General features: G+C 36.0%; 1 protein-coding gene across 1 annotated transcript in view; it reads left to right on the forward strand.

The window, feature by feature from the left end:
• The window catches only part of ATP2B3 (ATPase plasma membrane Ca2+ transporting 3), a 201,986-nt gene extending 189,968 nt beyond the window's left edge, over positions 1-12,018 (forward strand). The window contains exon 22 of the mRNA XM_040442396.1: positions 11,130-12,018. Coding sequence (XP_040298330.1) covers positions 11,130-11,450 — 321 coding nt within the window. The 3' untranslated portion in view covers positions 11,451-12,018. The remainder of the gene's footprint in view (positions 1-11,129) is intronic.
• The last annotated feature ends 2,696 nt before the right edge of the window (positions 12,019-14,714 follow it).

Below are 14,714 nucleotides of genomic sequence, written 5' to 3' on the forward strand. Positions count from 1 at the left end.
GATACTGAGTTCAGCTTTCTTTATTTGCAACAGATTGTCTTTTTTTATTTTTGGCCAAGTGTGCTATTTGCAAACTAGTTGCTGCTGTCGCTTCTGTAATTCCTTTCCATCTCTGTTTTAGTTTGTATTGGCACATTAAACCTGTAGTACCAGATAACAAATGCCAAATTCTGCAGATTGGTTTGTAATGCTGTAATACAATCAGCGAGGGAATTAAAAAATTATTTAAAGTGAGAAACAATACAAAAAAATTATGAGTCCTAGGAGACCTCGAAGTGTCATGCGCAAATTCTAACCCAAATGGAATTTTGAGCGATTCACTCATGTCTAATTATAATCTTATTTTATACATACAAGCACAAAAGAGCAATATATATATATCTTGGGGAAAAATATCCTGGAGAGATTTTAATGGCTGTTTTAAGTATTTTAAGTATATTTTAAGTCCTTTTCATATTAAAGTATTATTATTATTATTATTATTATTATTATTATTATTATTAATTCTATTATTAGAATTGCTATTAGTCAAGCCTCAATACAAACACTGAAGGGTACATGTTGATTAGAAATAGCCTAGATACTTTTTTTATTGGCATTTTTACATTCTGTACAGAAATATTATTATTTCAATATTCTATATATTAATTATTATTAGTTTTAATAGTACATTTTAAATCGAAGTTAATTTTATTTTTACACTTTATGATCATCTATGAAAAAAGTTTTCTCAAAATGTAAGTAATATGATCTATACTAAACTGAAGTAAACTGCACAGTATTTTTCATTTTATTATTTTTAAAAATATATACAGTACAGACCAAAAGTTTGGACACACCTTCTCATTCAAAGAGTTTTCTTTATTTTCATGACTATGAAAATTGTAGATTCACACTGAAGGCATCAAAACTATGAATTAACACATGTGGAATTATATACATAACAAACAAGTGTGAAACAACTGAAAATATGTCATATTCTAGGTTCTTCAAAGTAGCCACCTTTTGCTTTGATTACTGCTTTGCACACTCTTGGCATTCTCTTGATGAGCTTCAAGAGGTAGTCCCCTGAAATGGTTTTCACTTTACAGGTGTGCCCTGTCAGGTTTAATAAGTGGGATTTCTTGCCTTATAAATGGGGTTGGGACCATCAGTGGCGTTGAGGAGAAGTCAGGTGGATACACAGCTGATAGTCCTACTGAATAGACTGTTAGAATTTGTATTATGGCAAGAAAAAAGTAGCTAAGTAAAGAAAAACGAGTGGCCATCATTACTTTAAGAAATGAAGGTCAGTCAGTCAGCCAAAAAATTGGGAAAACTTTGAAAGTAAGGGCAATTTGACCATGAAGGAGAGTTATGGGGAGCTGCGCCAGATGACCTGGCCTCCAAAGTCACCGGACCTGAACCCAATCGAGATGGTTTGGGGTGAGCTGGACCGCAGAGTGAAGGCAAAAGGGCCAACAAGTGCTAAGCATCTCTGGGAACTCCTTCAAGACTGTTGGAAGACCATTTCAGGGGACTACCTCTTGAAGCTCATCAAGAGAATGCCAAGAGTGTGCAAAGCAGTAATTAAAGCAAAAGGTGGTTACTTTGAAGAACCTAGAATATGACATATTTTCAGTTGTTTCACACTTGTTTGTTATGTATATAATTCCACATGTGTTAATTCATAGTTTTGATGCCTTCATAGTCATGAAAATAAAGAAAACTCTTTGAATGAGAAGGTGTGTCCAAACTTTTGGTCTGTACTGTATATTTTTAAATTTAAAACATATTGAATATTTTTTCTACATTTTTAATATTATCTCTTCCACGTTGAAGTAATCATCAAAATAAATATAAAATTTTAATATTACTATTATTGTTATTATTTCCATTATTATTACTAATATTATTATTTCTGAACTTTTATGTTAGAGAAATTTTAACTTTATATATTGATTAGCTGATCACCAGGGGGTCTGACTTTTAGAAACACCCCTCTTTCCCACACTAGGGGAAGTTGCAGACAGCCATACATTTACCCTACAGCCAAATTACAAATGTCAAATAATAACATAGGGCTTCCCAATCTTTTGCTGCCTTAAAAACAACACTTCTTGGTCTCCTGAACTCTGTAGAACATTAAAATAAGCATAGAAGGTGAAACCATAGAAAAGTCTGCTCAGCAGATAATCACTTCTGTCAATACTGACTTCCCAGCAGCACCTTACCAACAACTAAGAGGTACCTTGTCATTGCGGCCCACCTCACAGTCTGAGAAGCATTGTAATAGCAGATATGGTAGAAATATGTTCCATTCAAGGGTGAATTTATTAATTTGGTTAATACACTTATCTCGTACTGCAGTTTTAATAGCTTTTTTTTTCATTTGAAATTACAAAAAACGCCATTATTACAGATGCAAACCATTCACCCAAAGCTAAAAATTGAGGGGAAAAAATTGGTTATGACATTGGATGTTGGCTTTTCTTGACATCTTAGAAAAGAACTACTCAATTTATGTCAAATGGTTGCAACACATCAAATATCTCGCCTTTCTTGCATGACACGATGCTCTAAACACATGAAAATTCATGTTTTTTTATCTCTTGGAATGTCTCATTTTTACACACACACACACAAAATAAAATAAAAATCAACTTATAGAATGGTAAGACTAATCTATCGTGGTTCTGTCATGACTTTGTAAGAGCTTCTGTAAATTAAGGCTATGTAAAAAAAATATATATTAAAAAAGAGAATATGGCAAAAAGTGTGACCTCGTAAAAGAGTAAACCTTCGAGTATGGGCCCAAAGTGACAGCTGATATATAAACATTACTTCATTTTTTTTCCTTGCTTTTGCAGCTTGGGATGCATTCTGTATCTCCTACTTGCCGTTACCAGCTCTGAAAGTTCACATTGTCAAAAACCATTAACAACCTTTCTCTCCCATCAGGATTCCTTGGAAAGCCATCATGTGCAAAAAGAGCCCTTGTAATTGACTTGTCATTTCAGGCATATGTACAAAAAAAAATTAAATAAAAACATATAATTTATAATTACAAAAAAACAAAAATAAATACATAAGCAACTTTTTTTAAATTACCTAATTTTTTTTTTTTTTTCTTTAAATATTTATTTCGTTTTTATTTTTAAATTAGCATGATTTAATATAAACTAAGTTTTTCTGATGCTAGATCATTTTTGTTCAAATGTATTTTTATTTAAAAAAAATACAGATTTGCCACATTTTCTTTTCATTCAAAAATAAGATATTTGCATTTAAATGGATTTCAGCCCGTCAAGCCACTTAAAATAAAATAAAAGACTTAAAATGCTAGAAAATCATAAAAGAATTAATGCTTATTTTACCAATCTCCCACCATTACCGTTCCAGTGCTTTCTGGGCCTCCAGATATGACTTCCCAACTTGAACATGTGACTACAGCAGCCAATAACTGACTGTAGTAGACACCTGTCAAAAGCCACTAACATCACTGATGCAGCCAGTGATCAACCAAAGCATCTGTTGGGAACCTATCACTAGAGTCCAAAATACATAAGCCAGAGGAGGACCTGAGAAGCATTGGAACCGGAATGACAAGGGATCAGTAAGGTTTGCAAAAATGTTTACGTGACTGAACAACCCCTTTAAATATAAATATCAACAAATTTCAAATGTGAGATAAAACCTCCTAGTTATTGGTTATTGTTACTCATATTTTAAAGTTTAAAATCACAAAATTAAAGATTAAAAAATATATTTTTAGCATTTTTATATTTCATATTTATTGGCTTTGAACCTTAGAATTTCAATAAAGGTAGACTACACCCCCACCTGTCTTGGGTGCCTAGATCTAAAATATTAATGTTATTTTTAAAGAACAAAAGACAATTTAATCATTTTAGTATTTTTTTGAAAACTTTCCAAACTGTGGAAATTTTTATTTCTTTTAATTTTTTACAATTTTTTATCTTTCCCAAATTCCTTAGCCTACCAGTATTCAAATGATAACCTTCTGGCTTTGGTACTTAGGTCTAAAATATTAATGTCAGTGTTAAGACAATTTAATCATTTTAGCATTTTTACAAACCTTTGAAATTTTCTTTTATTTCAGTTTTTTTACTATTTTATTTGTTTGAAATCCCTCAACCTACATTTTAGATGTTGATTGGTTTTAAAGCTATTCATTCAAATGATAACCTTCTGGCTTGGGTTTCTAGGTCTAAAATATGAATGTCATTTTTAAAGAACAAAAGACTGCAATCATTTTAGCAATTTTGAGAAACCTTCGAAATTTACGTATATTTCAGTTTTTTACTATTTTATTTGTTTGACATTCCTCAAACTACATTTTAGATATTGATTTATTTAAACTATGTTCATTCAAATGATAGTGGGATAAAGCTAGACTACATAATAAAAAAATATATATAATAAAAAAAAAAAAAATAAATAAATATATATATATATATATATATATATATATATAAATATTTAAACCTGAAATTAAATCTTGACCAAGGGCTCTGAAAATTTTATGCATTTCATCATCAAATTTTACTGCACAATGCAAGCTTTTCCTCCCTCAGAATTTCAGTTACCAAGTGGATTGGTGGACTCAGCTCTTTCCTTTGCTGGAGCTTAACCTTCAAGAAATGCTTTTCCCTACTATGTTATTATTTTTTTTAATTATTATTTTTATTTTATGCCATTCTGTATTCACCATTAAGCACATTCTTCTTTCAGCTTTTTTGCCTCTTTTTGTCATCATCTATTTTTGAGAACTCCATCGCCTATAAACGCAAAATCTTAAAGATTTAGATAAGAGGCTTCTAGAAATTATAAAATGATAGGACATTGTCAATGATCAATTAATGTTGTATACACTATAGAACAAATTATAGATAGTACCATTTGGCAAATTAGCCTAGAAATATATATTTTGACATTACTTTACTGACAAATTGCAGAGTAAATGAATTCAATTTTTTATTTCAAAAATTCTATTTCTATCCGAAAGTAGACTACCATATTATATTTAACAATTTGTTTTTTTCAATTCATTTAGAAATTACTAAGCCTCACCAACCAGACTGGGGTCCGATATAAATTAGCAGTCCCAGTAACAAAAAAATTACCGGTATCTAAAAAAATTTACAAACTTTAACAAAAAAAAAAAAAAAAGACATACATTCACCAAAAAAAAAAAAATCATGCTTGTAGTCTCACATTTTTCTCATAGTCACTTATCTGGCAAATTTAGGTGTGTCACACTCAGTGTTTCATCAGCTTTTTTCCTTTAACCCCTGACCTCATCTCCTCCATTTCTTCCCACCCTGGGCATGGAAGAACACAAAATATCCTTGCATGCTACAATCCTTGCTCCACAAAAGGCTGGTCAATCAAAGCTAGTCCCTTTCTACAGCAATAATGGGCTTTAATACTCGAATGTTTACTGTGCCTAAAATGCATGATTGGATTGGAGCTCAGTCTCCAGACAGTCAAGGCTGTGTCACTGTGTGGGCTGAATCTCCTTTTCGTTGTTCATTTTTACAAGTCACGCCGAACACAGTCATGATAAAAATTTCGATCTTTTTTTTTCCCTCCTTTGGTTCCCTTTCCTCTGGGTCTCAAGTGCAGCATGAGCGCATTTCCATCATCCAAAAAAATAAAAGCTTGAATTTTCTTTTTTGCAATTTTTTGTGTATTATTCATCCTAATTATTCTTTAAAGCATTCATTGGCACTTCATGCTGGCACAGCTACTCTTAAATTCACATATCTTTACTTTTTATAGCATGTTTTTGTTGCTTTTGCTTTTTTTATAGTCATTCCTCATCATCCTCATGAAAGATGGTTTATCCATTGCTAAGATTCAAAAACAGATCATTTAGATGATGGTCAACTTTTTTTTTTGTACTCCACCTGTTCTTCAGACCTCCTGCCTTCTGAGAAACAGGTGCAGAGCTGAAATTTGTGTAAATCCGATCTGTCAATTTATAAAAATGTTTTTCACCACATCAGTCTCCACGATTTACAATAAAATATACTAGTATTACATCCCTTTGTCTTTTCATTTGTCTAGAAAATAGCTTTTAATCATATGTTAATTACCTCGATAAGGAGCCCAAGGGGCTTTCCCTCCGGCCGTTGGAGCCCAGCGGCGCCCATTATCTCGGAGCCCAGCACCGCCCCACTGCTAATTTATTCACTGCTCATCGCCGGCGTAATGTATTTGTTGCGCCAAAAATCTTGCCCGTGCACCGTGGATACAAATGTCATCGCCCGTGCGGTGTCCTGGCATCGGCCTCACAGAACGAAGTGCGCATGCGCCAGCTTCGCTCGACCTGGAAATGCGCGAGATTTTGGGCGCAACAAACACATTACGTCAGCAATGAGCAGTGAATAAATTAGCAGTGGGGCGGTGCTGGGCTCCGAGATAATGGGCGTGGCTGGGCTCCAACCCCCTTGGGCTCCTTATCGAGGTAATTAACATATAATTAAAAACTATTTTCTAGACAAATGAAAAGACACTAGTATATTTTAATATAAATCGTTGAGACTGATGTGGTGATGTTAATAGCTCAGTAAGTGAAATCCAGGTGACAGTGTCCCTTTAAATAAGTCCTGTCATGTGTGTCTACATGTGAAATTTATAATAGGGGTTTTCCAAATATATATATATATAGCTGGGGAGAGGGAGTTGTGGTACACAGATTTCGCCATATAGCAAAACTTAGTATGGCCCTATGCCCCACCAAGTTTCCTAGTACGTGTGTTTCAGTCACCGCCAGGCAATGCAGAATGTAGAGGGCAACGCTCCAGATTTTCCTTTTTTTTTTAAAAAGCCAAAGGAATTTTAATTTAAAAAAACATTATAACAAAAAAGTCACATCTGGCCTCACCCACGTTATCTGAGCTCATTTTGAACACAATATTTTGAAATGTATTTTACACCAGAAAACTGGCATAAATACAATGATTAATCTCCTGCTTCCCTACTATTACAAACCTGTCTGCCTGCAGCTACCACTGGTGGGAGCTCAGTGCATAGGCATTTAGGCAGTTACAGTTGACTGAAATGGAGTATGTAATAATCTGCTTGCACTGAGCTCCCTCTAGTGGCGGCTGCATGAAAATGCAGTGTTTTCACACCAGGAAGAGGAGTTCAGTGCTAAGCACCCCTGCCACCCTTGGCCAATAGCAGCTGCATGTCTGCCTCCATTGAAGGTACACCCGTGTTATACCCACCCTCTCGTCCCCTGCCACTGCCATTCTTGACATGCTGGAAATGCCAGGGAAGGCCTGCTCAGCCAATCACTGGCTACAGCGAATCACAGCTACGACCAGTGATTGGCTGAGTGGGTCTTCCCAGGACCGAGAAGTGGACTAGAGTTGGAACGGCAGCAGTCGGGGATCAGTGAGGGTGAGTATGGCTTCTTTTTAGGCCACTGTGAGCCACAAAAATGTAATTCTGTTGGACAACCCCTTTAAGATTTGAAGATAATCTATCGAATTAAGAAATCAATGGGTTTAATAAAAATAACCCTCATTGAAATAGAAATAAAAATAATATAATGAAAATAAAAATACAATAGACAGAAATGATAAAAGGCTGCCCTAGAGTCTTCCATACTCTACCTCCGAATGCTTCAAATTACATACATAGGCCTACAAAGGTTTCAAATATTTGATTCTATAAAAATCTGACAAAAAATTTTGGGCAACGACTTTCCAAACATAACTGTCTAGCTACGGGAATATGTTGAGTTTCATATGGCTGGAATCACACATGCCATTGTTGATGCCACTTTAGGTGCAGTTTTAGAGCCACAGCCAGGAATATATGTATAAGTTCTACCTTTTGGATGCCTCCCTTCCTTTTGGATACACTCCTTGCATCGCCTCAACAACTGCATGTGTGGTTCCATCCTATAATTGTTACTTTGGAAATTGGTTATGCTAAAAACGTCTCCACGTTGTTCTCAGCCAGAGTGCCACAGCCTCTTCAAACAGCTGATGGGAGTCAGACCCCCACTAATAGGATAGAGGATAGGCCATCAAAATCTCAGACAACCCCTCTAAGCTTGTCTTGCATGAGATAAAAGTAATTCAAATTGGTCAACTTTTGTTGGATTGGCCAACGTGCCTATGTGTATGGGGGCCTCCTGAATGTCCTCTGATGGCAGATAAATGAGGGATTTTGCCTTACCTTTATTCCCCTGAAAGAGAAGCCTTGTCCAACAGCTTTAGATAGCTGAGGATCTGGCTATCAGTAATGACTCTCAACCCACCAATGGACGTTCATATTTTCAGCTTATCTCCCACAAGTACAAAAGGATTGGGCACGTTGCGATCCAACAGCATGATCCTTCTCATTCTTTCTATTTTCTGTCAGAGGAGAATCGAGAGGCCCCATACACATTAGCTGGTCCGGCCAACATTAATCTAATGAACTGTATATGTCCACTTGAGCAGAATTGTTGCCCGTCAATTCTTATATATAGCTCTATGCAGCCTCTACGTTAAACATAGCCATTAGAGAGTGCCATGGAAGGCCCACAGGACCCTACAGCACCTCCCTATGCTTCTGACCATACATGAAGGCACACATGGGTTTTCTGGGTCTGTATGTATCTGACCGGAAAAAAATATTCTGTTGTATGCCATATTATGGATGTATTCTCCCCAGTATGGCAGAGTAGTGAGGTAACCTATGACATCACACTGGGTGAATATGGTTCTGCTTTCTTCATGCACGTTCCATATAACTAGAATTATATTAACCACAAAATTATGCCAATGCAGCTAAACAGATTCTCGGGATCAAGTGGGCCTGAAAATTACAGATCTTTATTTAACCAAATAAAAAAAAGTTGACCATTGTATAATATGCCCAGAAAACGACGACAACGCAATGGATACCACTTGCAATAATTTATTTTTTGATCTCGCGTCACATTTCACCACATTTGCATCTGTCAGGTGTCACTTAGTGAATGTATGTTCTAATGAGTAGTCTAGTAGTAAAGCGTTACTGTACGTGTTATGGTCTTTGTCTTGTCTGACATGAATCGTCTATCCCATCTTTTTTTTATTTCATGTCAGTATATGTATATTCTAATCCTCTAGCCATACTCGTCATAGACATCTACATTTTTATTACGAATATCCTGTCCGAATGTGATTTTCTATAGAATGTCAGTCCACAGTAATTTGCGAAGTTGGTTTTAGTTGGTCATCCGCTCAAAATATCATTTAAAACAGTAAAAATATATATTTTTAAATACTTTATTAGAATTATAGAATATTCTTTATTAGATTATAATGTAATTATCATTAAAAAAAAGAAGGTTTTATTGATTTTATATTGATTGGGCTCTCCTTTAGACCAGGCGCCAGCTGTTGTGAAACTACAACTTCTAGCATGCTCCTTTCTGTTCTATGGGATTTCAGAGAACAATTGAGCAAGTGTGCATGCTGGGAGTTGTAATCTCAAAACAGCTGATCCCTGTTTTAGGCCATCAATGCATTATCAGTGGCGGTGCCACCACCTGAGACCCCTACCAGTCAGCAGAATAAAAGGAGTCTTAAATCTTCCTTAACATATAGTTTGCGTTTGTTTGTTTTTTGTTCTGTTTGTTTTTTTGGCGACAGGGGCTTTTTTTTTTTTTTTTTAGGAAAAGATAGCATGCACTTTTACTATTTTATTTAGTGTTTTTTATGTTTTTTCCAAGTGTTTGTCAACTGCCACAGAGATGCCGAAGGGAAAAACACCTGAAAAAAACACCATACCCAGAGCAAAAATGCTAAATATGTAAAAACGCACAAAAGCAACACAAAAACTCCCATGCAAATTCACTATAGACTTTAAAATACTAAAGGTATCAAAATCTTTTAAAAGACAGTGGGGGAAATTTACTAATCATGGTATGCGTGGTATGCGCTGCATTTATTAAGTGTTGTAGACCCTTTTAGAGCCTTTTTCTGACTCGTGAAACAAGGGGAGTGGCATAGCGGGAAAAGGGTGTGACCTGTCTTAAAAGGGCACGGCTTGAGATGCGCAAAAAAAGCTCCAAAATTTTGGTGCAGCATGTTTCTGGTATAAAGTAAGTTAACTAACAGGTAGTGTAAAGTTAGATGAGACAGACTAAGGCCTCATGTACACGGCCATTGCCGGCCCTGGCCCGTATTGCGGCCTGCAAACAGCGGGTCCACAATATATGGGCCCCGGCCAGGTGCACAATGCATCACGGATGCGGACCTATTCACTTGAATAGGTCCTCAATCCGGAAGGTGTGGTGCGTAACGGTGGTGCAGAACCCCACGGAAGCACTATGGAGTGTTTCCGTGGGGTTTCTCTCTGTGCCTCCGCACCGCAAAAAAATAGAACTTGTATTTTTTTGCAGTTCAGAAGGATCATGGACACATTCAAGTTGAATGGGTCCGGATCCGTTGCAGCAGCCGCACGGATAATGCCTGTGCATAGGGGACCGCAAATTGCAGTCCCCAATGCTCAGAGCGGCCGATCAATGGCCGTGTGCATGAGGCCTAAAGGTGTGAAAGATTTTTAATTTAGCATCAGCCACTGTGATGAATCTCGAACATTTTTAGACTGTCTTGTCTTAGTCTACACTGTCTAAGTATTAGATAGGAATGGCAAATCTGCCCATACGTGGACCAGTCTAAATGTTGTGCTTAACACACGAACATCTATGCATGTGTGACAGAGTCTGGTACTGGTGCTGAATCTAATAAGGACTAAGTAGGGCTGAGTTAATATATAACTGTGTCAGGGACAGTAGTAAAGCGGCTATAGCATCATGATTCCTTTGTTCTCCTGATTGCTGAGGGTCCCAGGGATTAGGTCCCCATTGATCATACACTGAAGACCTATCCTAATGATAGGCTATCAACATAAAATCCCAGAAAACCTCCTGGTACCTCTTGATATGATTTTCATCCTGGATCATCATATATACAAAATTTATGTGGACTGAGATTTAAAAAAAAATGTTGCACTTAAAAATAATTTTTGGTGTAATACTTTTTCTCTTTTTTCTTTACTTTCCCTTCACTATATTTCCCCTTCCATCCCTTTATTGGGTTTCCCTCCTTTGCATCCACTTAATCCACTTTTAGATCCGGGTGGTGAAAGCATTCCGTAGTTCCCTCTACGAAGGCCTAGAGAAACCTGAATCCAAGACCTCCATTCACAATTTCATGACCACCCCTGAGTTTCTTATCAACGATTACATCCATAACATCCCTCTTATTGATGACACCGATGTGGAAGATAGCGAGGAGCCTCCGGGTAGGGTGCTGTGGTCCATTCCACCTCCATCACCCAACAAGAACAACAATGCCATTGACAGTGGCATCTATCTGACCACAGACACTAGCAAGTCGGCTGCCTCTTCCAATCCCGAAAGCCCTTTGCACAGCGTGGAGACTTCTCTCTAACAGAATACCAAACTAGTCTTCAAAAAACCATGAGTGACAAGATGATAGAACTTTTTGAGTTGGCTGATGTGTCAGTAAAGTGAACATTACCACAACGCCAAGGTTAAAAAAGACCAAAATCTGTTACCAGCCCTTGTAATTGTTTTCGTTCTCACCTGCAAGGAGGAAAAAGGGTAAAATAGTAATGGGGAACATTACGAAGAATCCAAGGTAACCAACAGCCAAAATCAACATCTCCAATCCTTCAAAGAAAATGAAAATGCCACCACTGAGTTGGTTTTCCCATCATTTTGAATGAATGTCTTGCACTTCCTATTAAAAATGTCCGTCAATAGTAAAACATCTACATATTAGCCCATGAAGTGACATGTAAATCTTGTGTGGCAAGGCTCCACCATCGAATTAGGAAATTTGAGCTTTAGAGAAAAGTTGAACTCTATATATATGATATTATAGGGTGATCATTCAAGTATTCATTATTTTCTGATACTACACAGCTATTTATTATTTTCATTTCACATTGCTCTTACTAGTACCCTATCATGAGTTATTTCAAAGATGGTCTCCTGCTCTGGAGGACCTGGTTCGTCCATGAATTCAACAGACAGCCCATCGATTTCAATGAGAACCGTGCAATACTTCATTTCTCCTGTGGTGGCAACGTGGGGAATAAGAAGAGCTGCAGTTGGGTTCTCTCACAGATTACAACTTTTAATCAATAGGTCCTACTAACAAAAAGGGATTGTCCTAAGAGGACAACCCTTTCAAAAACTGATTGGACTGGCCAGCAGTCCAATGATACATCCTGCAATAGCTTTAGTTATAATAGTATACACAACATAAATGGCAGAAACCAGAAATATACCATCAGATTTATTATTGTCAGAACAAAAAAATGAAAATGTAATACATCACATCCCTCCAAAAAAATATCAAACATAGAATTTAAAAATGTCAAACCTATAACTGAGGTCTGCAAAGATTTAGCAGAAAGAAGATGTTTTTTTAGTGTCTTCATTTTTACATGGCATGAACTTGATTAAAAAAAAATTACCTATACTGAATAGCAGAGTGAATATCGGAAAGTATTAGGCGTATATTATAACACAGTTATACTGCATGGATTCTAAGATCTCTGCTGCTCGATTTTTAGGAACAAAAATAAACATGAAAAATTTTTCCCTTGTACCTTTATGCTTTTGAGAATGCTTTTTTTCCCCCTTCCATTCACCTCCTCTAGCCCATCTTGTGCTGCTCAAGTCCTCGTTTTTCTGCATGAGTAACCCAATGATCTGCTAAGAGAGTACGTACAGTACGATAGACACCCATGAAAATACCAGATTGTCACCCTAGGAGCCACTTCTATGCATTGCAATGTTGCAATTTTTTGGTGTATTTTTGTTTAAATGGAAAATTGTTTGGAAAGCGAAAAATAATTTGAAAACAATCCTCGACACAAAAAGTTACATGGAGAAGGTGAAGAGTGCTGATGAAAATAACGTCCTTATGTCTGTCGACTGGAGAAGCGAAGGAGACTATTGGCCTGCCTTGTATACTGTTCCATTCACACTCAAAAAGAGTGGACTGTGAAACAGTAAAAAAATAAGAACTTGTTCTACTTGCAAGCTAGCCAAAATAAGGTGAAGCCTCCAGCCCCTGCAACTTTTTTTTTTTCCGCCTAGAACTAAAGAAAATAAATATTTAAAAATGAACTTTTTCATTCAATATAAGCCATGGGAATTCCTGCATTCTAAATTCATAATGCCTGCTTTTTTTTTTTTTTTTTAACCATGCTCCATGGGTATTGCACAAAAACAAGACATTTAGATCACAGTTGCTGGTTCTTGCAAGGTGAATAAAAGTATTTTTCTGTAGCCCTGTAGGAGCAAACTACAAAGCATTACGAAAAAAAAACTCAATAAAAAAAAACATGACATTTCAGGATTTTTTTTTTCTTTCCATGAAACATCTGTGTAATAACCACGGTGACACTCGGAACTACCAGCTCTAGATGGTTTAAGCCATTTCTTTATGTTGAAAGACCGCAACGAAGTAGCTGCTTAAAAAAATAATATATATATATATATCTTAACCGTAATTTAAAAAAAATAAAATAAAAAAAATGAGAAAAATAATAAAAAAGCAAAAAGACGCAACTTTGTTTCTTTCAGCATATGAGTGTGACAATATTTAAAAAAAAAAAAAAAAGAAAGTGGTGTTTCATTTGAAAACGATACAAATGTGTAATATTACTGTTCATTTGCAGGCTTCTTTTCATGATATACTGTAGATATATTGATAGAACAAATGATACAAAGAATTATATATTTAAAAACCAAAAAAAGAAAAAAACAAACAAAAAAAAAATATAAGAAAAAGCCACTACTGCTGTATAAATCTGCCAAATGTAAGCGTGCTTTGCTTATTATTTTATGGGGTGGGGAAGTAAGTGGGGGTTGGGAGCAGTGCAATATGTCCATGCTGTCTTTTTTTTTCTTTTTCCTTTTTTAATTTATTTATTTTTTCCTTTTTTTATAAAGAGAAATGCTTGTACATTTTTCAGGGCGGAGCTTAAAAACTCATATTGGGAGACCTCCCTGAAGCATAATACTGTATTGAATGGCTGATTTTGTTTAAATTGCTACACAATGTTAAAAAAAAGATTTTACCTGCCTGTTATAAAAACAAAAAGTTATATATGAAAGATCAACACCCTGTATAGTATATACAAGTCTGTATTGGAATTTCAAATTTAAATAGGCAAAAAACTTTGTCTGTATAAAAAAAAAATATGAAATTATTCTACAAGCTCAGTTTTGATAACGTGTGATTTGTTCAATCCAACCTTTTATACACATATCGTACTACAGTTTTTGTGGTTGTGGCAGACATTGGCCTAGATTTACTAATATATCTGCACCTAGAATTTGTCTAAACAGTGGCACAAATTGCCACAATTTCACACAACTATGTCACCTCTTTCAGAAGACGTAAAATCCTGTCTCATCTCCTGCACAGTGAGTGTTACCTTTGCCTCCTCGCTCCTCCGTACTTCCCTGTGTTCCTGTTTTTGGGTGAGCCAGTCATTTAACCACCAATGTACAGGGTGGGCCATTTATATGGATACACCTTAATAAAATGGGAATGGTTGGGGATATTAACTTCCTGTTTGTGGCACATTAGTATATGTGAGGGGGGAAACTTTTCAAGATGGGTGGTGACCATGGCGGCCATTTTGAATCCAACTTTGTTTTTTCAATAGGA

Source organism: Bufo bufo, chromosome 8 (assembly GCF_905171765.1).
Source record: "Bufo bufo chromosome 8, aBufBuf1.1, whole genome shotgun sequence".
NCBI classification, from domain to species: domain Eukaryota; kingdom Metazoa; phylum Chordata; class Amphibia; order Anura; family Bufonidae; genus Bufo; species Bufo bufo.